Genomic DNA, 25,262 nt, shown 5'->3' on the forward strand with positions numbered 1-25,262 from the left:
CAGCCAATCTTGGATGGAGCTTCGGTGAAGCCAAGAGCTCAGAGGGGACAGGGTCTGGCCTGGCATGACCCTGTCCAGCCTCTCCACTTGGCTGGGTGATGTCCCCCAGCTCAGGTCCTGGGGCCCCTCAGCGGTACCATGGAGCAACTGACACCCCCCCCACGGCCTGGGGACCCCGGAGCCATGGAGCCGTGGGCAGTGCCCCTTTGGCAGAGCTGGACTCCAGGGCAGGGGGGCGAACCTGGAAGCACAGCCCCAAGCGTTGCTGATACTCCGGCAGCTCTGCAGTTTGGAAAATCGAGGCCTGGGGAGATCTCAGAGCCTGAGGGAGCCCAGAGACCCGGGCCTGTGGAGGGCACTGAGTCTGAAGGGGCATTGGCTGGGCTGCCCACCCCAGGGCAGCAAGCAGAGAGCCCTGGACCCAGCTGCCCAAAGCTGGAGGACGAGGAGGTGGAAGCTTTCGCTAAGGTAAGGGCTACAGAGGGCAGGGTCTGCGAGGCGGGGGCCTCTCATCATGCCCTCCAGCTTGGGCACATGGCAGGGCAGGATGTGCAACCACCTCTCCTTTCCTCTTGGCCTGTCTCTGTCTGTGAGTCTGTCTCTGTGACTATCTGCTCTCCCTTCTTTGGGCACTAGTCTCAGTAGCTCCATTTTTTGCCATCTGCCTGTCATTCTGACTCCCTCTTGCCTGTCTGTCTACATCTGGCCCTGCTCCTGCCTCTTCCCCTGTGTCTGTCTTTCTGACAGTCTGTCTGTGTCTCCTCCCTGAGTCTGTCTGTCTGTCCTTGGGGGCTGAGGATACTGGGGGTGTGTGGAGATGTACAGTGGAATCAGAGTCCAAAGGAAACAGATTTAGGGAAGGGGGCTCAGGGCTGGGCTGAGTAAGGTTTGAGTCAGGGAGGGCCAGGTTTGGGGTGGGTGTGAGTAGTCTCTCGTAGAAGAAGGAGGCAACAGGACTTTGGGGAGGGAAGGGGACTCAGGGGCCATGAGGAGACTGGAAGGGTGGGAGTGGGAGCTTAAGCTGGCATTTCCAGGAAGAGGAGAAGATGGGCAATGGGGGGAAGAATCAGGGAATAGCAGGGAGGACCCTAGGGTGGGGACTGAGCAGCCCCTTCTCCTAGGCCTCCTTGTGCTCCTCTCTGAGGGCCTGGGACATGGGGGAGAATCGTCCTGCCTCTCTGTGCCCCCCTGACCATGGATGGGCGGTGCTGCCACAGGCAGGGCTATGACTGAGAGGCTGGGTGTCCCCTCCTTTCCATGCCAGGCCAAGCTGAACACAGGCTTTGGGGACAGGCCCAATCTGGAGCTGCTGAGGGCTTTGGGGGAGCTGCAACAGCGCTGTGCCATCCTGAAGGAGGAAAACCGGATGCTGGTGAGGCTTGGAGAGTGGGGCCTGAGTTCTGGCTGGAGTCTAGGGAGGGCAGACTCAGACATCCTGGTCCTCTGCCTCAGTGCCCTCCCTACCCCATGAACATCCCTCCAACTGGGGGCCACATGGAGGGGACATAATCCCAAGACCCAAGAGGATGAATCCCTGCCTTCAGTTGCTGAGGACCTGCTGTGAGCCCAGGGCTCTAGCCCAGGAGCTGGGCAGTTAGGATGGGGTCTGGGGGTGCTCCCGACATGTACCCAATTCTGCCTGACCCCTTGTCAGAGAAAGAGCAGCTTCCCCGAGACGGAGGAGAAGGTTCGGAGGCTGAAGAAGAAGAACGCTGAGCTGGCGGTCATTGCCAAGCGCCTGGAGGAGAGGGCCCGGAAGCTGCAGGAGACTAACCTCAGGGCGGTGAGGGTAGGAGGCTGCTGGACGGGGGCTGCGTGGCCAGGAAGGAGGGGAGCCAGGGGTGACCATGAGGGGTTGTGGCTCAGGAGTCATAGGCCCGTAGCGCCCAGGAAAGCAGGAACCCAGGGGCCAAGGTGTAAGAAGGGCAAATGCTGGCCAGTTTCGGAAGCTGAGGGTTTCTGGAGCTACAGGAGGGAGGGAAGTGCTGGCAGGGGAGGCTTCAGAACAGGCAGGGAGCAGATTTCTGGACTACCACGTGCTGGCGCTGGCTGCAGCCTCCGCTGAGCTCATCTCAGGGTGCAGAGCTGGTGGGGGCAGGGATGAAGACCCATCCCGGTGACAACCCAGAATTAGCAGCATGCTTTGGGCCTAAACTAGGATGTGAAGTTAACACTTTCATCTCTGGGGGACTGCCAGGATGGGGTCAAATGAGGCCATAGGTCCACCGAGGCCCTCAGACACAGGGTGGAAGCAGAAGGCCACACTTCTACGTTTTCATCCCAACCCCTCTTTTGGGAGGAGCTGAGGAGGGGGCAGAGGGCCCCCACCCTTCAGCGATGACCGTTGGCCTTTCCCCTCCTCTGGCCAGGTGAGTGCCCCATTGCCCCGTCCGGGGACCAGTCTGGAGCTGTGCCGGAAGGCCCTGGCCCACCAGCGAGCCCGGGACCTCAGTGAGACAGCCAGCGCCCTGCTGGCCAAGGACAAGCAGATTGCCGCCCTGCAGCGGGAGTGCAGGGAGCTGCAGGCCAGGCTCAGCCTGGCCGGCAAGGTGCGAGAGGGCTCTGGTCACCCCTTCCAGCTCAGCCTTCCACAGGGCTGCCTGCCTGCCTGAAATGTGGGATGTGGACGAGATGTTAATGAGATGCAAATGAGGCGGGAAGGTGGAGGTTTCTAGGGAGTAGGTTCCCCTGGCAACGGCCCAGGTGGGAGCCGGAGATGGAGCCTGAACTGAAGGGGGTGGAGCTATCCAGGAGTCCCAGACCTGGAAATTTCTGTGCTCCAGGCTTGAGGCTGTGCGCCAGTGGGCTTGGCTATTTGAACCCACACATATCTCACACTTTTGTGAAGAAGGGATGTTCACAAAGCATTTCGCACAGGGCCGGGCACTCCGTGCGTGCCCAGCAAATGAGTTACTATTCCTGTGGATGTCTGCACATGGACTAGCAGAAGCATGTGGCTGTATATGCACGCACACATGGCCAAGCATGTACGCATGCGAGGATATGCATGCTCCCGCGCATCCGAGCCCCTCCCTCAAGGCCGAGGGCGCGCTCTCCTGGCGGATGGCGTGGGGTGGACGGTGGCTAGGCCTGACTCCACTCCGCGTCCCCCCACCCCAGGAGGGCCCCCAGTGGCTTCACGTGCGGGACTTCGACAGGCTCCTGCGCGAGTCCCAGCGGGAAGTGCTGCGGCTGCAGAGGCAGATCGCCCTGCGCAACCAGCAGGAGACCCCGCCTTCGCCCAGGCCCTCGGGCCTCGCTGTCCGGGCCCCAGTAGGGGCGCCCGCACCCGGGGCCCCGGGAGAGGTGAGCGCAGGCGCCTGGGCAGGTGTATGGGTGTGTGTAGACCAGAAGCGGGGGTGGCTCTGGAACCTCCCCTTGCACCGCGTTCAGAGCTCCGAGGACCTGGTGATGGATGCGCACTCCGAGGGGCGGGGGAGCTCACCCGACCCCGGGGGCAGGTCCCCCTCCACCCGTCCCCGCGCGCCTACCTGCGCCGCGCCCGCCTGGGGCATCCCGGGTTCCGCCCTCCGCGGGCCTGCGTCCCGCCGGGCCCGCCCCGCCGCCCCTGCCGCGCCGCCAGTGGTACGGCCCGGCAGCAAATCCTCGGTTGCTCTAGCAGCCGCCCCGGGCCCAGCGCGCGCCACCTCCTCCCGCCGCCGCCGCCGTAGCGCGGGGACGCCCCTTTCAGCACCCGCCCGGTCGGCCAGGCCCGCCCCGGCTCCTCCTCGGGGGCGGTGGTTTGTCCGCCCCGGCTCCAGGTACGGGCGACCCTCACTGGGCCTGGGGCTTAGGCAGCTCCTGTCCTGACGGCCCGGGACCCCCCTGCGGACCCGCAGAACTCAGGGGTCTGGCTCCTCTCGGTTCTCTCTGCTGGGCGGTATCTGGGTCCGCCCCCTCCTGGGAAGACGAATGGGAGGCGGGACCCCATAGCGACCAAGACCCCAGAGTATGGGGGTGCTTCTTGCTCGATTTTGACCCTCTGCGTGGCCCAGTAAGGGGAAACGTACCCCCACATCAAGACCTGTCCTCTCCTCAAAGTTTGCATCGATAAATGCGTGGTGGTACGGGGTGGACTTGGGAGAAGCCAGGAGGAGGGTCTGGCCAGGGGTGCGCTGCTCTAGGCCAGGCCTAGATTTGGATGCTTCAGAACCCCAGCTCTGGGAACACCTCCATGTCCCCTGGGCCTAGGCAGCCTCTGAATTCTCTGGCAGTCACTGAAGGACACCTAGGACAGTTACTGAGTGCAGAGTGGGGCTGGCCGCTGCAAGCTAAAAAGGGAAAGCTTTGGCCTGGATAAGGGACATGCTTCCCAGGACACACGTGGGTCCCAGGACCTCAAAGCACTGATGACTTGGGACACAGGGATCCGGCCTCTGCATTTCCACACCAACTGGAGATGATGGGAGGGGGTGGGCGGCTGGCAGATCCCCTGGCAGGGATCTCATTGCTGACTGGGAGATGGGGTGGGACCCTCCCAGGGACAGGCTGGGCTGGGGCAGGCTGTCCTGGGGTTCTGTACTCAGTGCCAGCCCCCTAACCCTGGGCATTTGCAGGCCACGCCCCAGGAGGATGTGGAAAACCCACAGGTGGTCGTAGCGCAGCCTGAGAAACTGCAGAGGGTGCAGCAGCTGGTAAGTGCCCAGGCCAAGGGTTGCAGGGGACCTGCAATGGACAGATTGACCCTCCCAGCTGACCCGCTGGGTTATGACCTGTACAGGAGTCAGAGCTCAGCAAGAAGCGGAAGAAATGCCAGAGCCTGGAGCAGGAAGCCAGGAAGAAGCAGAGGCGATGTGAGGAGCTGGTGAGCTCCTGAGGGTCCAGGGCCAGCTCCTCCTTCCCCTAGCCCAGCCAGGTGGTGGGCTTCCGCTCAGCTCTGCTTTCGTCCCTCCTGCCCCAAGAAAGCACTTTCCTTCTCACTCTGTGGGCTCTCCTTTTCTGTCTGATGCAGGTTCTAGGTGGGGGAGAAAGGGGTCTTGCCTTGGTGGGTAGGGTCCTCTGTGTGGGTGTGTGGCCCCTCCCCAGAGTGCCTCTGCCCCCCCAGGAACTGCAGCTGCGAGAAGCCCGGAATGAGAATGCCCGCCTCGTGGAGGAGAACTCTCGGCTCAGTGGGAGAGCCACGAAGGAGCAGGTACCAGCGCTCCTGCCAGGGTCCCAGCCCCCAGTAAGAGACTTCTTTCACCCCCAAACTGGGCTACGATATGAAGGATGCTATTCCCCCTAATGAGGGCGCTGGTGGGACAAAACTCACACACTCAGATGCCTGCCAACACCCCCCCGCCAGGTGGAGTGGGAGAATGCGGAGCTGAGGGGCCGGCTCCTGGGGGTGACAGAGGAGAGGGACTCAGCCCTTCGCAAGAGCCAGGGCCTGCAGAGCAAGCTGGAGAGCCTGGAGCAGGTGCTGAAGGTAAAGGGACCGTGTAGGTGGGGGAGAGGGTATTGGTGCCTGACACTGAGAGAAAATGGGACAGTAGAATATGCCCATGAGGTCTGAGGCTCAGTCTGGTGCTACCGTCCACTTGTTGTGGGACCTTAGTCTAGGCTCTTCCTCTCTCTAGCCTCAGTTTCATAGAGGGGATCTGGAACAGTGTCTGAGGCCCCCTCCTCTTAGATCTTCTGTAGAAATGGCACAGTGGCGGCTCTGGCCTTGACCCAAGGTCTTGTGTTTCAGCACATGCGGGAGGTGGCCCAGCGGCGGCAGCAGCTGGAGGTGGAGCATGAGCAGGCTCGGCTCAGCCTGCAGGAGAAGCAAGAGGAGGTCCGGAGGCTGCAGCAGGTGGGGACAGGGCCTCCTGGGGGTGGAGAGCAGGAGTGAGGGAAGGTTGGTAGGCTGCTGGACCCCAGTTAGTCATCCTCTCATCTAACAAGCATCTGCTGAGCACCCGTTGTGTGCCAGGCACCATGCGAGGCACTGGGGAGACAGCGGTGAAGAAAGACGAGGTTCCTGACCAATCCGCAAATAATCGGATCCAGGAATGAGATGATTTCAGACACTGACAAGTGCAATGGAGGAGATGAACAGGGTGATATGACAGAGAGTGACTGAGATGGCGTGAGGGACCACTTTAGAGAGGTGGTCAGGGAAGGCCTCTCTGAGGAGGTGACAATGGAGGTAATCCCTGCAGGGCAAGAAGGAGCCAGCCATGGGAGCTAGATGAAGAGCACTCCAGGAAGAGGGGATAGAAGTGCAAATGCCCTATGGCAGGAAATAGCTTGGAGTGTCTGAGAACAGTAAGGTTAGAATATAGTAAGGGATGGACAGAAGAGAAGAAATTGGCAAGAGCTGGATCATGTTGGGCTTAAAAGCCATGGGAATAATTTGGATATTTTGTTCTGTGAGCAGTCAGAAGGGGAGTAACATGATCCTATTCATAATTTTATAAGATCACTTTGAGGGCAGTGTGGAGGATGCATGTGGGAGCTGGCATGAAGGTGGGCGATCAGCTGTTACGAGGCTATTGTTGCAGTGATCCAGATGGGAGACGATGGGACTCTGGACTAGGGTCAGGCCATGGAGGTGGAAACAAGGAGATGGATTTGAAATATATTTTGGAGATAGAATCGGCAAGACTCACCGTGGGATTAGAGTTGAGTCCCTACTCTGTCACCCATTTGCTCTGTCACCCCTCTCTGAGGGAAAGGGAAGACTCACTGAGGTTTTGGGCTTAAGCACCCTGATGGAGGGTGGGGTACAGAGCATAAAGTGGGCCCAGCACCACGCCCTGGGACCTCCTAACATTCACAAGGAGCAGACGAGGCAAAGCAGGCCCACGAAGCTGAGAAGGAGCATCCAGAGAGGTAGGAGAGAAGCCAGGAGGGTGGCTGTCCCAGACAGAGAAAAACAGTACCAGGCCGCACCTCTCCTTGACCCCATTGCCTTCTGGCCTGAGGTATGGCTGGGGGTGGGTGTTCAGGGAAGAGAGCCTCTCAGCCTCTCCTGCTCCCAATTCCCCTTCCCTTCTCCCTCTACCCTTGACTCTTTTCCCTCTCCTTCCTCTCTCCCTTGTTCCTCCTACCCTCATCCCTTACACCTCCCTCTACCCCACCCCCATTCCTCATCCTTCCCCTCCAGCATCTTGCCTCCTCCCACCTATAGGCCCAGGCAGAAGCCAAGAGGGAACATGAAGGGGCCGTGCAGCTGCTGGAGGTAGGGTCCCTGGAGATGGCCACCAGCTCCACTGCTTGGGGGAAAGTCAGGGAACTTCAGATAAAACTGGAATGGACTATGTGTTTGTGTGTGGGAGGGAGGGTGTGGGATTTCAGGAGAGGCCCTTAAACCCTCCAGGACCCGGGGAATCCCCTCCACCATTGACCTATTATCTCAGGTTGGGGCATGGCTGGAGCATGGCTGGGGCAGGGGGCTCTTGAGCCTGGTGGCAGCAGTCTCCTATTGCAAGCCACCCCCAAGAGGCTGCCCTTAACCTAAAATATTCTTCCATTTAGGAACTTCTCAGCTAGTCCAGGGAGCCTACTGGATGGGGATGTGGTCCACTTAGGCCCCACTCTCTTCTTTTCCCTCCCTGGGTTAATGACCTACCTACTAGGGTTTCTCACCTCTCCTCTGTGCTTTGCTTTCCTGCCACAGTCTACCTTGGATTCCATGCAGGTACAACCTCCTTGTCCCTCTGCCCTCCAACCTCCCTGGGTATCCCCTCCTCCATACCTCTCCAGGCTGGCTGAGCTTCATCTCCTCCGTTAGGGCCCAAGCAGTCCCAACTGTCATGTCCAACAGAGGAGGGTGGCAGATCTGCAAAACCTTAGATGGCCTGGGTCCGTACAGGACATGTGGGCCATCCCCTTGTTCCAGACCTGCTACTGTGCCTGGCAGACACGGGGTCTTCCCTCCTCCAAAACCGATCCATTCAGACCATGAGGAAGTTCACCACCAATCTGACTCATGATTCTCCTGATACTGGCTAGGGTTGGGGCTCTCCTGATACCTGAGAAAAATTCTTGAGAATTGGCCTGTTCCTGTCACAAAGATGTCCCTATATCGCCTGTGGAATCTCTTACTCCACCTCTCTGAGGGCAGAGATTTGGGTCACTGACTGCGGGAGGGTGACAAGCAACGGGGCTGAGAAACTCCCGAGGTGATACTGGTGGTGGTGATGGGGGTGGGAGCGATCTCTTTTGGCCTAGAAAGCAGCCAGAAGAAGCACAGCCTGCCTGGGGCTGAGGGCACAGAGTGTGAGGCAGACCTTGGCTCTGGAGGAGGGTTGGGAATGAAGATGTCTCACAGCCTCAGGACTTCACACTCTGCTCAGACACTATTAAGGGTCGAGGGGCAGCCAGGTCAAGGGTTGGGCCCCAGGTCTGGGGGTTAGGTGCCTGTGATCTGAAGCCTGTGTAGGGCTGTGTGGAGATGTCACGGGCTGGGACTGGGCATTTTTGCTGGCTCTGGGCTCACGGTGGATCTTGGCCCAGGCCCGGGTTCGAGAGCTTGAGGAGCAGTGCCGCAGCCAAACTGAGCGCTTCAGCCTCTTGGCACAGGAGCTCCAGGCCTTCCGCCTGCACCCTGGCCCCTTGGATCTGCTCACTTCTGCCCTGGGCTGCAGTGCCCCTGGGGACCGCCTACCACCCCCTTGTTGCTGTTCCACCCCCCAACCCTGCCGGGGTTCCAGCTCCAAAGGTAAGGTGGATCCCAGTGGCACTGGCCTGGAATTTCCAGCCCTAGGGCTTTTGGAAAGGTAGGCACCCATTATACAGAGCAGGGATTCAGGGTCAGAGAAGACTAGCAACTCAGCCAAAGTCACACAGCAAGTTAGAGGCATGCCTGACTAGAACCAGGCTCTGATGGGGAAAAATAGAGCCCAATGGGGTGACTGTCCCTGAGTCTGGGCCCAGGCATGTCAGGCCACTGCTCCTCTCCTTCCAGTAGGACCTGTATGATCATAGCTGGGAGGTGGGCACTAGGAGTCAGCAGCAGGCAAGATGGGCTTGGGAGTCAGTTGGATCTGGTGGTCCCAGCTCCACTGACTTTACAGTCAATGGCCCACAGTTTCCTAAACTCTAAGACAGGAATGGTTAAATGCACCTCACCAGGCTGCTGTGAGGATCATGTGAAATCATGTATGCAAATCACATGTACCTGACACTTACAAGCCCCCCCCCCAAATATTTCCCTTCTTGCGAGGAAACCTGGCTATGGAGGGCTTGACCCTCATATCCAAGTAGCTCCACCCTATCTCCCTGGTCCCTCCTCAGGCCACAGACCCCCAGCCCACGTGCCATCTTCTCTTTAGACCTTGACCTCCCACCGGGCTCTCCAGGGCGCTGTACCCCAAAGTCTTCTGAACCTGCCTCTGCCACCCTTGCCGGGGCCCCTCGAAGGACGGCTAAGAGGGCAGAGTCTCTCTCCGACTCCTCTCGCTCTGAGACCATCCACAACAGCACCAAGTCCTGCCCTACACCCGAGGTCAGTGCTGGGGAGGGTGGAAACCTGGGGTTCTGGCCCTGCTTTGGGAAAGGAGGAAGGGGAGAGGGGAGGTCTGCCTTGACATCTTCTGGGGTCCCCAGGAGTTCGATCCTGGTTTGGAAAGTGGAGAGAGACCTGGGCAGAGAAAGACTGTAAATGCCTCCTTGTGTGTCCCATCCCTGCTCTCCAGGGCCCGCTTGCAAGCCCCACCTTGGGGCCACGTGGCCCTACCCCTCTGGGGCCCAGGGAGGCCCTAGAGTCCTGGGTTGGGTGGAGGGAGACACTTTGGTGCCAGGATCCATAATGAGACTGTTCATAAGAGCGTCTGTAGCAGAAACAGGTGGTTGTGAGAAAGAGCACAGGTTTGAGGGTTCACATCCCAGCTTTGTCTTAGGCAAGTCCCTGATCCTTTCTGGGTTTCAGTTTCCTTATCTGAATATTGGAGATAATAAAACCTGCCTTGTAAAGTTGTGAGGATAACACGAGAAAATACAAGGAAGTGGCTCAGATAGTACGGGACACACAGTAGATACTTACCACGTGACAGCTATTATTACAAGTTCTAGAGCATCACTCCCAGCTCTTCTGATCACCTTGTCCCTCTGTCTACCTCCCAAACCCCAGAGTGGAGGGGGCAGGTCAGGAGCAGCCCTGCTATCCTACCTGCCGAAGTTGGTAGAACGCAGCGCTGGGCCTCTGCTGCCCCCTTGTGTGATAGAATGGTGATGCTGGATCTGGCTGCTGTCATGGAGGGCTGTCTCTGTCTACTCCTCAGTCCCCTTGGCTCAGGCTTTGGCAGAGAAGAAAAGATCGTTCCTCAGGTTGGCCCCAGAAATCTGAACCAGGGCAGAGAAGCAGGGGGGTTCCCCCAGGCATGGGCCAGACAAGTGGATAGGAAGTTCTGACTTCCAGGGCTGAACCATAGAAGCATTGTCACAGGGCAAAAGGCAGGGACTTCTCCAGCCCCCTCTGCCCGGTCTCCTCCAGCTCTTTACCGTCGGGCTGCTTTAGTGCATCTCACCTTGAGGGGCCACACTGCCACTGGATACCCACTCCCCCTCCCAGCCATGGCCTAGCCCTCTCTCAGCTGGCTTGGGGCAGTAGGGGCCAGGGCTCTGGGAGGGTTCCAGGTTACCCCACTCTCCCTTCCTAGGGCATGAAGCTGGGCTCTGCCCGGCCCTGCTGGCTCAGGTACTGATTTAGGAAACATCCCATGTTCCTTGCTACAAAGACCAGCATGTGCTCACTTTCCCTTCTCCCAGGTGATGGCTCCTCCTCTGGCTCAGCCTGGCAACCTGCTTTGCCTTTGGCCCTTGGCCCTGGAAAGGACCAGCCCTTTCTGTTTGCCCCCAGGTGGACACAGCCAGTGAGGTGGAGGAGCTGGAGGCAGACAGTGTCTCCCTGCTCCCAGCAGCACCAGAGGGCACCCGGGGAGGAGCCAGGATCCAGGTCTTCCTAGCACGCTACAGGTAGGCCCCTCACCCTTACCCACCCCCAGCACTTGGGGTATATGGGGGGAGGGGACCATGTGATAGAGATGGTGGGGTGCCTGTAGGGATCCCAGTTAGACATGTCCTCTTAACCTAGTTGGGCCAAGGTGGCACAGTCAATGCTCAGCTTTGCTAAAGATGGCCAACCACATGTCCATGAAGGCCTGGTGGAGTGGGCGAGAGAAGACAGGACAATGAGGTGGGATGTAGTCACTGTCATCCTACTTCTCTCGCCTCCCCCAATAGCTACAACCCCTTTGAGGGCCCCAACGAGAATCCGGAGGCAGAGCTTCCACTGACTGCGGGGGAGTACATCTACATCTATGGCAACATGGACGAGGATGGCTTTTTTGAAGGTAGGAAGGTAGTGGAGTCATTCTGTCCATTCCCCCGCCTTTTAGCCTGTGTTCCCAAAGACCTCCAACTGTCCATACGCTCTCCCCAGCATGCTTAGCCCACCATAATTTTTTAGAATCAGCTAGAAGGCATTCAGAGTCCTCAGCAGCCAGTAGGGAAAGGGAAAGAAAGGGGCCTGGGGAAGGAGGCAACTAGGCTGTCTGTGGGTCTGGCCCCAAACAGGGCAGAACAGGGCATACTCACAGTTCAGATGATGACGGAGTGTCACAGGGAATTTGGGCTAAACTCATGTTTGTGCTTGCAGGCAGGGCATGACGGTGTTTAGTGACACACGAAGTCAGCATGGAGCATAGATTTGATGCCGGGATCCAGTCAGGCGTGGAGAGGAGGAATCAGTGCCCAGACCCCAGGAAAGGGTGTTTGCAAGTGGTTAGCAGTTGTCAGGGCCCAGGCAGGGGCTGAGCTTCAGGGCAGTTCTCTAGTTCCAGCTGGGAGCCAGAGGGTTCATCAGGCAATGCCCCATTACAGAAACTGGGCAACAGGGCAGGGCGTGCAGAAGAAGTGGCTGTGGAAGACTCTCCCAGGGTGGACCTGGCCTGGGCACACACCAGGCTCCATTGTTCAGCAGATGGGAGGGTGGCACTGTGTGGAGATTGGGATGAGGCGTGGACAGGGGCAGGGGGAGGGCTGTATGGGGGTAATGATGACAGGGTATACCTGTGTATACCTGTGTGTGGGATTTAGGAAAGTCCTTAGGTCTGAGTCTGTAACACCGAAAGCTTTGGGTTTGTAAGGTCAGGCCTTCAGAACCTGTTCAGCTACTGTTTCCTGGGCCTGTGCCTGTTCTTTGCATGGCTGCCTGGGATGATGGTACCCACTCTGGCTGTGTGGCTTAAACAGCTAAACTCCCATAGGGGTGGACTACAGAGGGCCAGATTATATAACTCCCAGGTAAAGTATGCTATTTTTATGAAAAACAGAAGAAAACCAGTTTTTTTGGAAGGGAGGCAACAAAAGCATAAATATTAACTAACCACAATTTACTAGAATTTGAGCTATACAATCCGGGATAGATTTAGAGGAACGTAGACAATTGAGTGTTGTTTGCCATAGTCCTCATCAACATTTAGCTAAGTGACTGCTTCATCTCTGTCTGATCCCACCTGGACTGGCCAGGCTCCAGCTTCAGCTGTGCAGGGCTATAGATCAGCTTAGTGTCAAGGCGCCCACCTTTAATCTCATACTCTTTGATGCTTAATCTCACATGACTCAGAGTTGCTGTAACAAATCGCCACAAACCTAGAGGTTTAAAACAACAGAAATGTATTCTGTCACAGTTCTGGAGTCCACAAGTGCAAAATCAAGGTGTCAGCAGGGCTATGCTCCCTCCAAAGGCTCTAGGGGAGAGTCCATTCCTTGTCTCTTCCAGCGTCTAGGCGTTCCAGGTGTTCCTTGGCTTGTGGCCGCATCACTCCAATCTCTGCCTCTGTGGTGGCACTGCCTCCTGCGCTTCTCTTGGTGTCTCTCCTCTGTGTGTCTCTTAGAGAGATGCTTGTCATTGGATTGAGGGTCCACCCAGATAATCCAAGATGATCTCACTTTGAGATCTTTTACCTAATGACATCTACAAAGGCCCTTTTCTCAAATAAGGTCACATTCCTGGGTTCCAGGGATTAGGATGTGGACATATCTCTTAGGGGCTACCATTCAACCCGCTACAGTGTTTATATTACCTAATTTGTTGAGAGTGCCTATTTTTTGTTCTTCTAGATTCCTTACTTTTTTCTTCTCCTGGCATAAGCAGAGTGAGAGGGGAAAGAAAACACTCAGTTACTGTCGGGGAAACTCCCAGACACTCCTACAGCTAAGACCTGCCTCGACTCACTTTTCGGCCCTAAGTCCTGCCATGCTTCCTGTCTTGGCTGTTCCGTGGGATTTTTTTTCCTCCCCGCAAATTGGCTGTGACATGACTTGCTGTGTGCCAGCTTCCTTCTTCCTTGACATCCCTCAAACAAATAACTAAAACAAATGTCTTAAAATACTCTATTGTCAATTCTTCAGAGGAACTGATGCCAGGTAACAATGCTTACCATTGGTTGCAGCGTGGGTTGCCTGCCAGGTCACGCTCCTAGCACAGAGGCCTGCTGTGGGTCTTAATCCCCTCTAGAACCCACAAGTGACTCCTCTCTGGCACTCATGTCTTTCATCTCTGAAGATGCCTTCCCTCACCCTGACAAGGTCATTGCTCCCCTTTCCCTTGTAAATGTTTGTTTTCCACAAAGGAAGCTGAAGGGCACCCCTCCACCTCCCCCCCCACACCCCACCAGATCTGTAAAACCCCACCATGGGAGCCTCACAATCAGTAGAATCTGGCTTCTCATCTTGACCTGCTCACTTTTTCCCAAATGTTTAATATGAAAGTTTTCAAAATGTACAGAAAAGTTAAATAGTCCAATAAACACCTATATACCCATAACCTAGACTCAACAATTGTTACCATTTCGCCATACTTGCTTTATCCATATGTCGGTTTTAAAAAAAAAAGATTTGAAAGCAAGTTGCAGACATCTTGACGTTTTACCTAGAAAGGCTTTACCCTGCATCTCCTTAGAACATGGACATTCTCCTGCATCCTTGCGTCTCCTCCATCCTTGTGGCATCATTCTCACCCGGGAGCTTGTTAGAAACCCAGACTCTTAACCCCACCCGGCCGAAAAACCCGTTGCCATTGAGTCGATTCTGACTCATAGTGACTTTATAGGACACAGTAGAACTGCCCCATAGGGTTTTCAAGAGGCAGCTGGTGGATTTGAACTGCCTACCTCTTGGTTAGCAGCCAAACACTTACTACTACGCCACCAGGGCTCCTAACCCCACCAGACCTACTGAATTAGAGTGTGCATTTTAACAAATCTCCAGCTGATTCATACGCACATTAGAATTTAAGAGGCACTTTTGGGCAGTCCTTGGGTGGCAGAAGCAGTTAAGCACTTGACTGCTAACGCAAAGGTTGGCAGTTTGGACTCACCCAGAGGCACCTCAGAAGAAAGGCCTGGCAGCCTGCTTCTGAAAAGTCACAGCCTTGAAAACCCTATGCAGCAGTTCTACTCTATAACATATGAGATTGCCATGAGTTGGAATTGACTCCATGGCAACTGGTTTGTTTGTTTTTGGTCTTTTATAGCCACAGTACCATTATCATACCTTAGTATCACACCCACGAGAAGTAACAATCACTCCCTAATCCAGATTTTGACTGCTCTTGTCCTTTAAAAGCACTGACAGATGAATGTTGATTTGAATCAAATGATGGAAATCATCCACTGACGATTGCTTAAATGAATTTAATGGATGGATTTTTCTCTACCTCCTCTGTCTCCCCCTCCTTGTTCTCCCCTCCCCTCCCTCTGCCAGGGGAGCTCATGGATGGCCGAAGGGGCCTGGTCCCCTCCAATTTTGTAGAGCGTGTGTCTGATGACGACCTCCTGACCTCCCTCCCTCCAGAGCTGGCCGATTTGTCACACAGCTCTGGCCCTGAACTCAGCTTCCTGAGTGGAGGTGGGGGTGGCAGCAGCAGTGGGGGCCAGAGCAGCGGGGGGCATAGCCAGCCCCGACTGGAGGAGGAGGATGCAGGCGACGAGCTCAGCCTGAGCCCCCTGCCCGATGGCCTTGGCGAGCCCCTGGCTATGCCTTACCCTCGCCGCTTGGAGGTCCTCAAGCAGCTGGCCCACAGCATGGTGCTGGCCTGGGAGCCGCCCCCTGAGCGAGTGGAGCTGCACGGCTATCATATCTGCGTGAATGGCGAGCTGCGTCAGACCCTGGGGCCTGGGGCACCCCTCAGGGCTGTGCTTGAGAACCTGGACCTGCAGGCTGAGATCCTCCATGTTTCTGTCCGGGCCCTCACTAGCCGGGGCAGCTCCGACCCCCTGCGCTGTTGCCTGGCAGTGGGCACCCAGGCCGGGGTGGGGCCTAGCCAGCTTCGGGTCCATCGACTGACAGCCACGTCTGCTGAGATCACCTGGGTGCCCAGCAATAGCAACTTGGCCCATGCCATCTACCTCAATGGGGAAGAGTGCCCACCTGCCTGCCCCAGCACCTACTGGGCCACATTCTGCAACCTGCGGCCCGGCACACCCTACCAGGCCCGAGTAGAGGCTCAGCTCCCACCCCGAGGGTCCTGGGAGCCAGGCTGGGAGAGGACGGAGCAGAGGGCTGCCACCCTGCAGTTCACCACTCTACCAGCAGGTGTGCAGGCCAGAGCACTGAGGGATGTGGCCAGCGCTGGTGCGGGGTGGAGGCGGGGGCGGCGCACTGTCTGTACCACCAGAGGGCTCGGCGATGGTGGAAGGGGAGACTTGTTCTTTGCATTTTCAGGGAAATGGCAAATTGCGCTGGTATCACTGGCGGGTGGTCTCCTGCTTTACTGGGCCCTGTACCCCTTCTCCCCCAGGCCCACCTGATGCTCCCCTGGATGTGCAGATTGAGCCGGGGCCCTCCCCTGGAATCTTGATCATCAGCTGGCTCCCAGTCACCATTGATGTTGCAGGCTCCTCCAACGGTGTCCGGGTCACAGGCTATGCCATCTATGTGGATGGGCAGAAGGTATGGCCCAGCTGCTGCACCCTACCTGTACCCTGGGAGCAGGATGTGGCTGCCTCCTTGCCTAGTCTCTATGGCCTGGCACAGAGGTGCCCAGCCCTGGTGTTTGGACACTATGTAGCAGATTGGCTAAGAGCACGGGCTTTGGCATCAGATGACTGGGATTCGAAAACCACCCCACCACTCATGGTCAGGAGAGTGAGATGAGACAAGGCATGCAAAGGGCTTAGCATAATGGTGTAATGGCATAATGGTAGCCACCCTGTTATTCTTGTGTCTGCACACTTGGCTGTCTCAGCCCCCCTTTCCCATCCTTTTCCTCCTCATTGCAGATCATGGAGGTGGCCTCGCCCACGGCAGGCAGCGTGCTGGTGGAGTTGTCTCAGCTGCAGCTGCTGCGGGTATGCCGGGAGGTGGCCGTGCGCACCATGTCACCCCATGGCGAGTCAGCTGACTCCATCCCGGCTCCCATTGCTCCAGCCCTGGCTCTGGCCTGCCTGCCAGCCAGGGTCTCCTGCCCGTCACCTAGACCAGGCCCGGAGGCCAGACCACCCTTTGCTCCAGCCTCCCCAGGACCTGGAGACCCCAGCTCTCCCCTCCGGCGCCCTGTCCCCCATGGAACTCGAGAGCCCCCAGGAGCCCCTCCAGCAAGCCCTCCCAGTGAGGCATCAAGAGGATCCCAAGAGGAACCTCCAGCCTCTTGCTCCCAGGTACCCTGGGCTGGGGGGCAGAAAGTGTCGGTGGGGGCTGGGAGAAGGGCCTGGGACCCCTCCTCAGTGCCTGCCATTCCAGGAAGAGGCTGGGGTAGCAGTGCTGGGTGCCTTGGAGGAGAGGAGGGTCAGCGAGCCAACTGTGGGCGAGAGAGGCCTTGGCCCTGCGGCTCCCAAACTGGCTCAGGAAGAGGCTGAGCGGAGCACAGGAGAGGCCTGCCAGCTGTCCTGCTCCACCCAGGGAGTCCTGGCCCAGTGGACACCGTGTACCGAGGCCAGCCACAGAGACACAGGGTCGGGGCTTCGGGCCAGGGCCGAGGTACGGGGCTGGGGAGACACAGTGCCACCTCCAAGAACTGGGCCACCTCCTTGCCTCCTGCTGCCCAAATCTGGTTGCCCTTCCCCTTGTTCTCCACTCTGCTCTGTGCTGTGTGTCCGTTTCTTTGTCACATTTTTCTTCCCAGATCTCTCCCCATTTTTGCTTCCACCCTACTCTTGGGCTCTTTTTCCTGCCTCGAGATCCAGGAAGGCTCCCCTGCCATCTGCACACCCCCATGTGGGCATGGCCCTCTTTTCCTCTTCCTTCCTGGCTGGGGTTGACCCTGCCTAGACCCCTGGCGCCCCTCACTGGCCCTCCCATTGTGCCTCTCTTGTCCGCCTCTTACAGAGAGAGGACCCAGCAGAGCTCGGGGTTCGTCCAGTGAACTCCCTTGTGGACCACGGTCGCAGCTCAGACCTGTCAGACATCCAGGAGGAGGAGGAGGATGAGGACGAGGACCAGGAGGCACTGAGTTCTAGGCCTTGCTCTTTCCAGAAGCAGGTTGCTGGCAACAGCATCACGGAGAATGGGGCCAAGGTAACAGGGTGGGGAGGGACTGGTAGGCCCTAGACCTCAGTGTCCAGGGACCCTCTGCCCTATGTGTCAGCAGCTGCTCCAGCCACCACTGAGCGCCAGCAACATTCTAGGTGTGTGGCCTGGGCCTTGTCCTAAGCAGCAGGTATAAAGTGGCCCAGGACCAGCCTCTGGCTTCCTGGGAAGAAAGGGGACAGGGGGGCCCTTTTCTGCATCCCCCTCCCCTAACAGATGCAGTGCACAGGCTAGAGGGAGCCTTGTGTTTGATCTGAGTTTGGGGGGGCTCACTGCTCTTACAGGCACACGCTTCTCCCTGTGTGTCCTCTCTCAGGGCCTGATCCTGGGGTGTGTCCCCTAATTCTTCCTCTGGCTCTGCCTTGGCAACTTTGGGCATGCCCTTCCCCCTCTGGGTCTTTCCCTGCAATGGGGAAGGACTGTGGAGGAACAGGAGATAGTCCTGGAGGAAGCTGAGGGTGGGCTGTGGGGTTGCCCCCAACCTCTGCCGTCATTTGAGGGCAAAGGTCACACCTCTCTCCTCCTCCCTACGGACCCCTCTTCCTGCCGCTCCCACCCCTGCCCCAGCCCCAGCCCCAGCCTGACTCTTCCTGTGAGACCGACAGCGACGAGGAGATCCTGGAGCAGATCCTGGAGCTGCCCCTCCAGCAGTTCTGCAGCAAGAAGCTCTTTAGCATCCCTGAGGAGGAGGAAGAGGACGAGGACCAACAGGAGGAGAAGCCCGGGGCAGGCCGTTTCTCCCAAGACTCTAGCCTGCCTGAGCCTGCATTGCTGGGGCCAGGCTGTGACAGCTCTTGGCCCCGAGGAGGTGGCCCGTGCCTCTTGTCTCCCGAGCTCTCCAGGGCCGGGGACCGCCTGGAGGATGTGCCTGGACTAGTTGGTGGAAGCAGCCGGAGGAGAGGAGGTGGTGCCCTGGAGAAACCCCCAAATCGCAGGCGGCCCCCAGACTCCCGTGAACACTGCAGCCGACTTCTTGGCAGTGGCGGGCCCCAGCTCTCTGGACGACCAGGCCCCACACGGGAGATGGGTGGCCCCCCTGTGGGCGAGGGGACCAGGGCCGGACCAGAGGCTGGTGGGAGAGGGCGGCCGGCCCCTTCCCGGAGATGCTTCCGTGGCCGGGCCCCAGAATCTGGCCTGGCCAGTTGCTTGTCCCCCAAGTGCTTGGAAATCAGCATCGAGTATGATTCTGAGGATGAGCAGGAGGCAGGCAGCGGGGGCATCAGCATCACCAGCTCTTGCTACCCTGGAGAGGGGGAGTCCTGGGGCGCAGCGCCCATAGGACGGCCCAGAGGGCCTCTGAAGGCCAATTCAGCCCCCACCCCCTACCCGCGCCTCCCAGCCTGGGAGAAAGCGGAGCCAGAGCGCAGAGGCCGCAGTGTGACAGGCAGAACCAAGGAGCAACCCCCCCGGGTCCGTGCCCACTACCACCCTGGGCAGCCCCCTGCCTGCTGCTACCAGGTGGCCCCGCTTGCTGCCCACCAGCCACTCCCATTTCATGCTGCCACCTCCATCAGCAGAGGTGGGGCAGGGCCTCCAGCTCCCTCACCTGCCTCCTCCCACCCACATTCCACCGCTTTGCTGCTTCTGCGGAACAGAACTGGGATGCACATTATTCTGTTGCCACTAGTTGCCAATTGCTGCCAGCCGGCCCCCTGCCCTCGGGCAAGGCGGCGCTGTCCTCAGCTAGTTATATCTTCAGGACACTGTGATACCATGTCCAACGTCACTGACCCTGACCTTGACACGAGGCACCCCTTCCAAATGCTTCTCAGAAAACTGATACCTAAGCTTAGTCCCCTCTCCTGCACTCATCTACTTGGTGGCTGGGGCTGGGGCCTCTCCTCCTGCCTGCCCCCCACCCCCCATGGGGTGTCTGACTCCTCCAACGAGGCGGGGCCAAGGCTCCAGAGAAGAATGTTGTGTCCCTGGTCTGCTGTACTGCTTATGCTGGAGGGGCAGAGCTGGGGAGCGGGTGCAGGTCCTGCCCCTGCGACGTGCCCACCAGAGGGACCGTGTGTCACTTCTGCTGTCTGTTGCCCTCTCTTTTCAGGCAACAGGGATGGAGGAGCCCAGAGGGCAGGACAGCTCTGGGCGGAGGGGTCCCCCGCCAGCAGGGGCCCGGGACCGCAGGCCAGGCTCCAGCGAGCCGGGTGAGCACCTAATGGGGGTTGGGCTAGGCGTGAGGGGCCTTTCATGACCCCTGGGTCAGAGCTCATTGAGATGCTGCCCTCTTTCCCCAGGCCCTCCGAGGAGCCCCCCAGAAGAGGTGCTGGCCTACCAGGACCTACCTGTCAGGGTCTTTGTGGCTCTCTTTGACTACGACCCCTTGTCAATGTCACCCAACCCTGATGCTGGGGAAGAGGAGCTCCCCTTCTGGGAGGGGCAGATCTTGAAGGTGACTGACTTACGACCTGGGCTCAGCTCCCCAATCCAGCCAGCTGCCTTCCCTCCTCCCCCCTTTCCTCCTGGAGGTATCGGAGTGTCACCGATGAGGGCACTGCTTCTTGAGCCAGATGACGTGGATTTGGGATCCTGGCTCTGCCACTTCTAGCTAGGAACTCTTGGCTAGATTACCTACCCCTCTATGCCTCAGTTTCCTCATTGGTAAAATGGGGCCAGTATAAGTGCCTACCTCACAGGGTGGTTTGAGGATTAAATGATTCCACATACATAAAGCCTTTGAATTTCCGGCACATAGCACAACAGAACTGTTTGCTGCGGTTAGCATTATTTTTTACTCTTCCTTCAAGTATTTATTGCAGGCTTTTTGCTAGTGCTCCAAGGTTAGAGATCCTGTCTAGGGTGAGCTGTGGGAGTGGACATATAGACAGCGGATGATGATAATATAGAAAGGTTCTTTCCCTTTTACCCCTTCAATCCTCGTTCTTTGCTGTTCTCCCGTTTTCTGTTCTGCGGCCCACCGAAGAGTGACCGTTCTTCTGCAGGCCCAAGTGTGGTGCTGCTGGTGTTCAGGGCCTGGGTACACAGGGAGGAAGCTGGAATGGTCTCCTGAGAAAACTGGTCTTTGTCTCCAGGTGTTTGGGGACAAGGACGCTGATGGCTTCTACCGGGGTGAAGGTGGGGGCCGGATGGGCTACATCCCCTGCAACATGGTGGCAGAGGTGGCTGTGGACAGCCCTGCCGGGAGGCAGCAGCTGCTTGAGTGGGGTTACTTGTCCCCAGATGTCCTTGTTGAGAGCTCAGGTATGACCTGCTGCTGTCCCTCACTCACCTCCAACCACCCTGTTCCAACCCAACCCCATGCTGAGGGCTTTGTACGTGTGGAGTGGCGAAGGTGCCTCATTTATCCAGGGCCCAGCAGAGCCTCCAGGGCCTTGTAGAGACTAAGGCAAGTGCAGCCTTGCCGTGGGCTCGCCAGATGGCTTGGGAGTTGTTTCGGAGAGATGGGCGTGTTCAGAACACTCTGATGCTCCCCAAGTATTTTGGGTCCTGGAGGTTAGGAGGGGGCTTTGTGCTGGAGATGGGGCATGAGTGCCCTTCGAACACCTGACTCAGCCCTGAGGAGACTCCCAGAGTCACTGTCCTGACCCCCCACCTCCCCTGCCTCGGCTTCTCTCTGGCACCTGCTTGACTTCCTGGGTCAGGCAACAGTCCCTTTGTGTACTCCACAGCCCGCACAGCTGGGCCTCCCCCCAAGCCCCGCCGCTCCAAGAAAGGTAGGTGAGACTCCTCTCCCCCTTGGTGCCTGTGAGCACGTGTGCTGGGTGGGGGTGAGGGTGGTACTGCTTGGCTCTCTAGGGGGATGCATGTGGTGTTTGGGGCAGGTAAAGGGAATCAGGGCAGACCTTCACCCACTTTCCCCCACCCAGTGGGGGGCTTTAGTTTGGTCGGGATCGGGGGTGGGTGGCCGGACCTCTGCTCCCAAGAGCCCTGGGCTGCGAATTCTGTGCAACCTGAGCATGTTCTTATCCTCTTTGGGCCTCAGTTTACCACCAAACTGGGCTTATGTGCTCCCTGAGTGTCCTCTCCCCCATATCCTTTGTGGGAGGGCGAGCACCCTGCCTGCCCCGTACCACCCCAGCTTGGGGTGTGGTGGGAAGTGGGGGGCAGGGCTTACAGCACACGCTTTCCACAGCTGAGTTGGAAGGCCCTGCCCAGCCCCGTACAGGTGAGGAGCCATCCCGGGGCAGAGGAGATTGGGCAAAGAGGTGGGATGGGCAGCCCCTCTGGCCTCTCTCCAGGAGTTACAGCTAGTGGGGGCTGATGAATGGGGGTCAGCAGGCCTCCAGTGCAGAGGACAGGATGGGTGGGGTGGAGTGTAGAGAGAATACTGAGGCTTCTCTCCCTTCCCCCACAGGCCCCCCCAAGCCAGTCTCCTCTGCTGGCCTGAAAGCTGCTCGTCTCATGGTGGCGGCATTTGACTACAACCCCCGGGAGAACTCCCCCAACATGGATGTGGAGGTGTGGCTCCTCAGACAGAACCTACAAGAAGGGGATGCTGGGCCTCCTAGGGTCTGACACCTGCCCTTGGTCTCTCCACAGGCAGAGCTGCCCTTCCAAGCAGGGGATGTCATTACCGTATTTGGGGGCATGGACGATGATGGTTTCTACTATGTGAGAACATGGGGGGTACACTGCACCCCACCTCACCAGCCCCTTCACACAGGGCTCTGGGGAAGATGGGGGTGGGCAGGGGTTCCTGACAAAAGCCTGGTGCAGTAAATGAGGTTGCTTCCCCTGGCAGTGATGTTCCCTCAGGGGCTTCAGGGGCTGGGGGTGCTCAGGAGGAGAGATTGTACAGCCTCTTCCCTGGCTTTAGTCTCACCAGCATTTCCTCCCCAGGGGGAACTGAATGGACAAAGGGGTCTTGTTCCATCCAACTTCCTGGAGGGTCCTGGGCCTGAGGCGGGTAGCCTGGGCAGGGAGCCTGGGACAACCCCGGCCGAGAGTCAGGTCAGTGAGGAGCTGGGCTCGCCACTCAACAGTGTGGTCTCTACCCTGCTGGGGTGGTGGTGGATGGTGACAGTGTCGTGGGAGGGGGCAGCTAGGGCGGTAATACAGGCGAACGTTGCCCCGAGGGAGAAGCTGCTGAGTTATGGCCAGTGGGTCACCAGTAGGGGCAGCTCCCTCCCAGTAGCTGGGAGTTGGGGTATACGTGCCCCTCTCTGCAGAGGGGTGAAGCCTGTGACACTGATCTCCAGGCCATCAACCCCACTCTCCATACCCTGGGCCAATGCAGTGCAGGGGACTAGGGGGACACCCTGTGGGAAAGGATCTTCTCGGCCCCCCACACATCTAGCCAGTCATAGTGCCTGTTTCAGGCCCTCCCTCCTTGCTGCATCTGTGTCTCCCAGGTGCCTCTCCTCTCTGTGGCCTCAGACTTTTAAAGCCAGTTGCCCAGCAAGGCCTGAATTCCTGGGTTCTCATTCTTAGAGCTTGCCTCTTCTTAGAGTGGGTGGGGTAAAATTAAGCCTCCAGCCTCAGAGGGCTGGTAGACGGTAAGGGGGCCAGGCCCAAACCAGAAAACCCTCGGCTTCCATCTGCACTAGTTCCAAATACAAGAGCTCTGCAAAGAGGACAAGCCCCTGTGACCTGGGAGGCTGGGTGGAGAGCGGCGGGTCTGTCGGTAACCCATCTCCTCTCTTTGTTCCCTGTTCTCAGAGAACGAGGAGCAGAAGAGTCCAGTGCTAGATGGACATAGATAAATGTAGAGAGAGCAACATGTAAGTGGAGGGGCTGGCCCCCCTACATTCCTTGCAACCTCCCACCCCTCCTTCACCATAATCACAGTGCTCCTCTGGCTCAGATACCTGAGCTGAACTGGCTGCTCTGTTTTCTCCCAGGGAATGTGGGAGGGGGGTCTTGCCTGGAGCCAGATTTGGGTATAGGATCATTCTCCATCCCTCTTTCTGCTCCCCTTGCCTTGCCTTTACCCTGGGCAGTACCAGCTGTCGTGGAAATACATGTCATCCTAGTATGTGATGTCCATATTAGCTGACTCCTTATATTCTGGAACACATGCAGCTTATAGAATATTACATGACATACATCATCAGCAGTATTGTCGTATTATATGACTATGGTATTCTAATACTGTGATTATTATTGGTGATAGAAAGATGACTCTGTAATGTCACCAGTAATAATGATAATTTCCCCACTCTTGTCTTCTGCATCGTGACCTTGTAGGGTGATCAGACGTTTGATTTTACTTCCAACTCTCAATTTTCTCTGCTTTGGGGGATAGAAGGGAGAGCTTGAATAATTGGAACCCATAGATAACCCCAAACCATTCTTCTCTGGGGCTTAGAAAGCCCCTCCTTTTGCTTCCGTGACAACCCTTCCCTCCTGGGGATGCTAGGGAATGACCCCTGGGAGGGAGTAGGAAGGATCTGGGGGCTTCCCAGCCTGACCCCGAAGCCCTGGTTGGTTGACAGTAGATGCACAGACCTCTTTGTGGGCAAGCCTTGCTACATCACCCAGGGCCTTGGGGTAGGTAGGACCCAGGCTATGCACGCATTTCCCTACCTCTGATCTGGGCCCCACGGCTGGCTCTGGTTGGGAGGGTGCCATTCTCTGGGCCGCAAGCAAGAGTTTGAGGGGAGGAGGGAGGCCATGAAGGCTGGCCGGGGCCTGACAGGGCTCTTCCAGGCACAGGAGGTCACATGGGAATGTTGGTGGGGGGAGGCTTCCTGGTGCCTCCCCTGTTTGCCAACTGCCAGCCCTCAGGCCACCAACAGGCACTGTCTGGGAGGGCCTGAGGCTGAAAGCAGCTGAAGGCTGCAGATGGAGCTGGGAGAAGATTGAGCTCTGGAGGAGGAGACGCTGAGGGAGGAGAAGGGTGGATGGGGTTATCTGCGGAGCTTGTGGTGGGGTTGAGGGATACAGATGTGGCCGACTGTGAGTCCTCTCCTGGCCCAGGCTCCCTGCTGTCCTCTTAGGGGCCATTCAGGGAGGGACATTGTCTCCATCTCCCTCCCAGTGGAATGGGCACTGGCTCCATTCCCTAAAGGCCCTAGGGCTGGGCAGGGCTGCTTTTTGGCGCCACCTGTGAGGTGCTGTTGGAATTGCCTCCCCTGGAGGGGACACAGCTGCCTCTAAGTGGTCCTTGTCCTTGCCTCCCTTCATTAGGAGGGGGAGAACATGTAGGAAGTTGGGGGCATCCATCTCCAGGGTCACGTTTGGAGAACTCCTGTGCACTGTCAGCCAGTGCCCTGTAGTGAGTCCCAGAGAAGGGAGGGGGCTTGCCCGGGGTCACAAGTGAACAGAAAGCAGAACTGAGACCGCATCTGGTTGGCTCCCAGCGCAATGCTCCCTGGGCTCATCCCACCATTTCACCTGTCTGTGCTCTGTGTAGGGGCAGTGGCAGGGTGGGGGAGGGGTCCTCTGGTTCTCCACCTGATTTTGGGAGGTGGAAGCCTGCAGGCACATGAGGTTGTGAGAGAGTCAGGGGACGAGGCAGGCCCTGATCTTGCCCCTTTTCTCTCCTATTCCAGGACTGGGCCAGCACAACACCAGGGTCCCAAGTGCCCCCAGGCTGGCCCTGTGCCCACAGCCCTGGCAGCCCATCCAGGACTGAACTGGGGGAGCCACAGGGTACAAGTGAGAAGATGTGGGGTCTCCTCTCTAAGGGGAAGCAGATCCTCAGGAAACTGGGCTCTGGGAAGAAGGAGTGAAACTGGCCCATCCTGCAAGCAGAAATGGCCCCTAAGGCTCCCAGAGACCCCAGAAATCTGCCCTGACTGGGCAGAGAAGGCCCCAGACTGGGTCCAGGCCTCCCATTCTTCAGAGTTAACACTGTGGCACTTGGATGGGAATCAAAGAGACTTGGTGAAGGTCTAGATGGGTTCTTAGGAATGAAT

General features: G+C 57.9%; 1 protein-coding gene across 3 annotated transcripts; it reads left to right on the forward strand.

The window, feature by feature from the left end:
- Positions 1–138: 138 nt before the first annotated feature.
- Positions 139–23,124, forward strand: TSPOAP1 (TSPO associated protein 1). 3 transcript variants are annotated; one of them, XM_004377880.2, is made up of 31 exons: positions 139–468; positions 1,265–1,372; positions 1,655–1,783; positions 2,370–2,549; positions 3,121–3,306; positions 4,557–4,634; positions 4,721–4,804; positions 5,045–5,131; positions 5,285–5,407; positions 5,672–5,776; positions 7,097–7,147; positions 7,586–7,606; positions 8,425–8,629; positions 9,243–9,415; positions 10,769–10,884; positions 11,152–11,261; positions 14,677–15,507; positions 15,713–15,864; positions 16,194–16,571; positions 16,654–16,890; positions 17,239–17,427; positions 18,013–18,849; positions 19,490–19,589; positions 19,680–19,834; positions 20,475–20,643; positions 21,045–21,116; positions 21,536–21,568; positions 21,758–21,861; positions 21,943–22,014; positions 22,243–22,353; positions 23,062–23,124. In XM_004377880.2, the coding sequence occupies exons 1-31, from the start codon at positions 139–141 to the stop codon at positions 23,089–23,091; spliced, it is 5,556 nt and encodes a 1,851-aa protein (XP_004377937.1). In that variant the 3' UTR covers positions 23,092–23,124. The 3 variants fall into 3 exon arrangements, with proteins under 3 accessions (XP_004377937.1, XP_004377938.1, XP_004377939.1); XM_004377881.2 differs by having other exon boundaries at positions 21,072–21,116; XM_004377882.2 differs by lacking the exon at positions 2,370–2,549.
- Positions 23,125–25,262: the final 2,138 nt, after the last annotated feature.

Source organism: Trichechus manatus, unplaced genomic scaffold, assembly GCF_000243295.1.
Source record: "Trichechus manatus latirostris isolate Lorelei unplaced genomic scaffold, TriManLat1.0 scaffold00054, whole genome shotgun sequence".
Taxonomy (NCBI): Eukaryota; Metazoa; Chordata; class Mammalia; order Sirenia; family Trichechidae; genus Trichechus; species Trichechus manatus.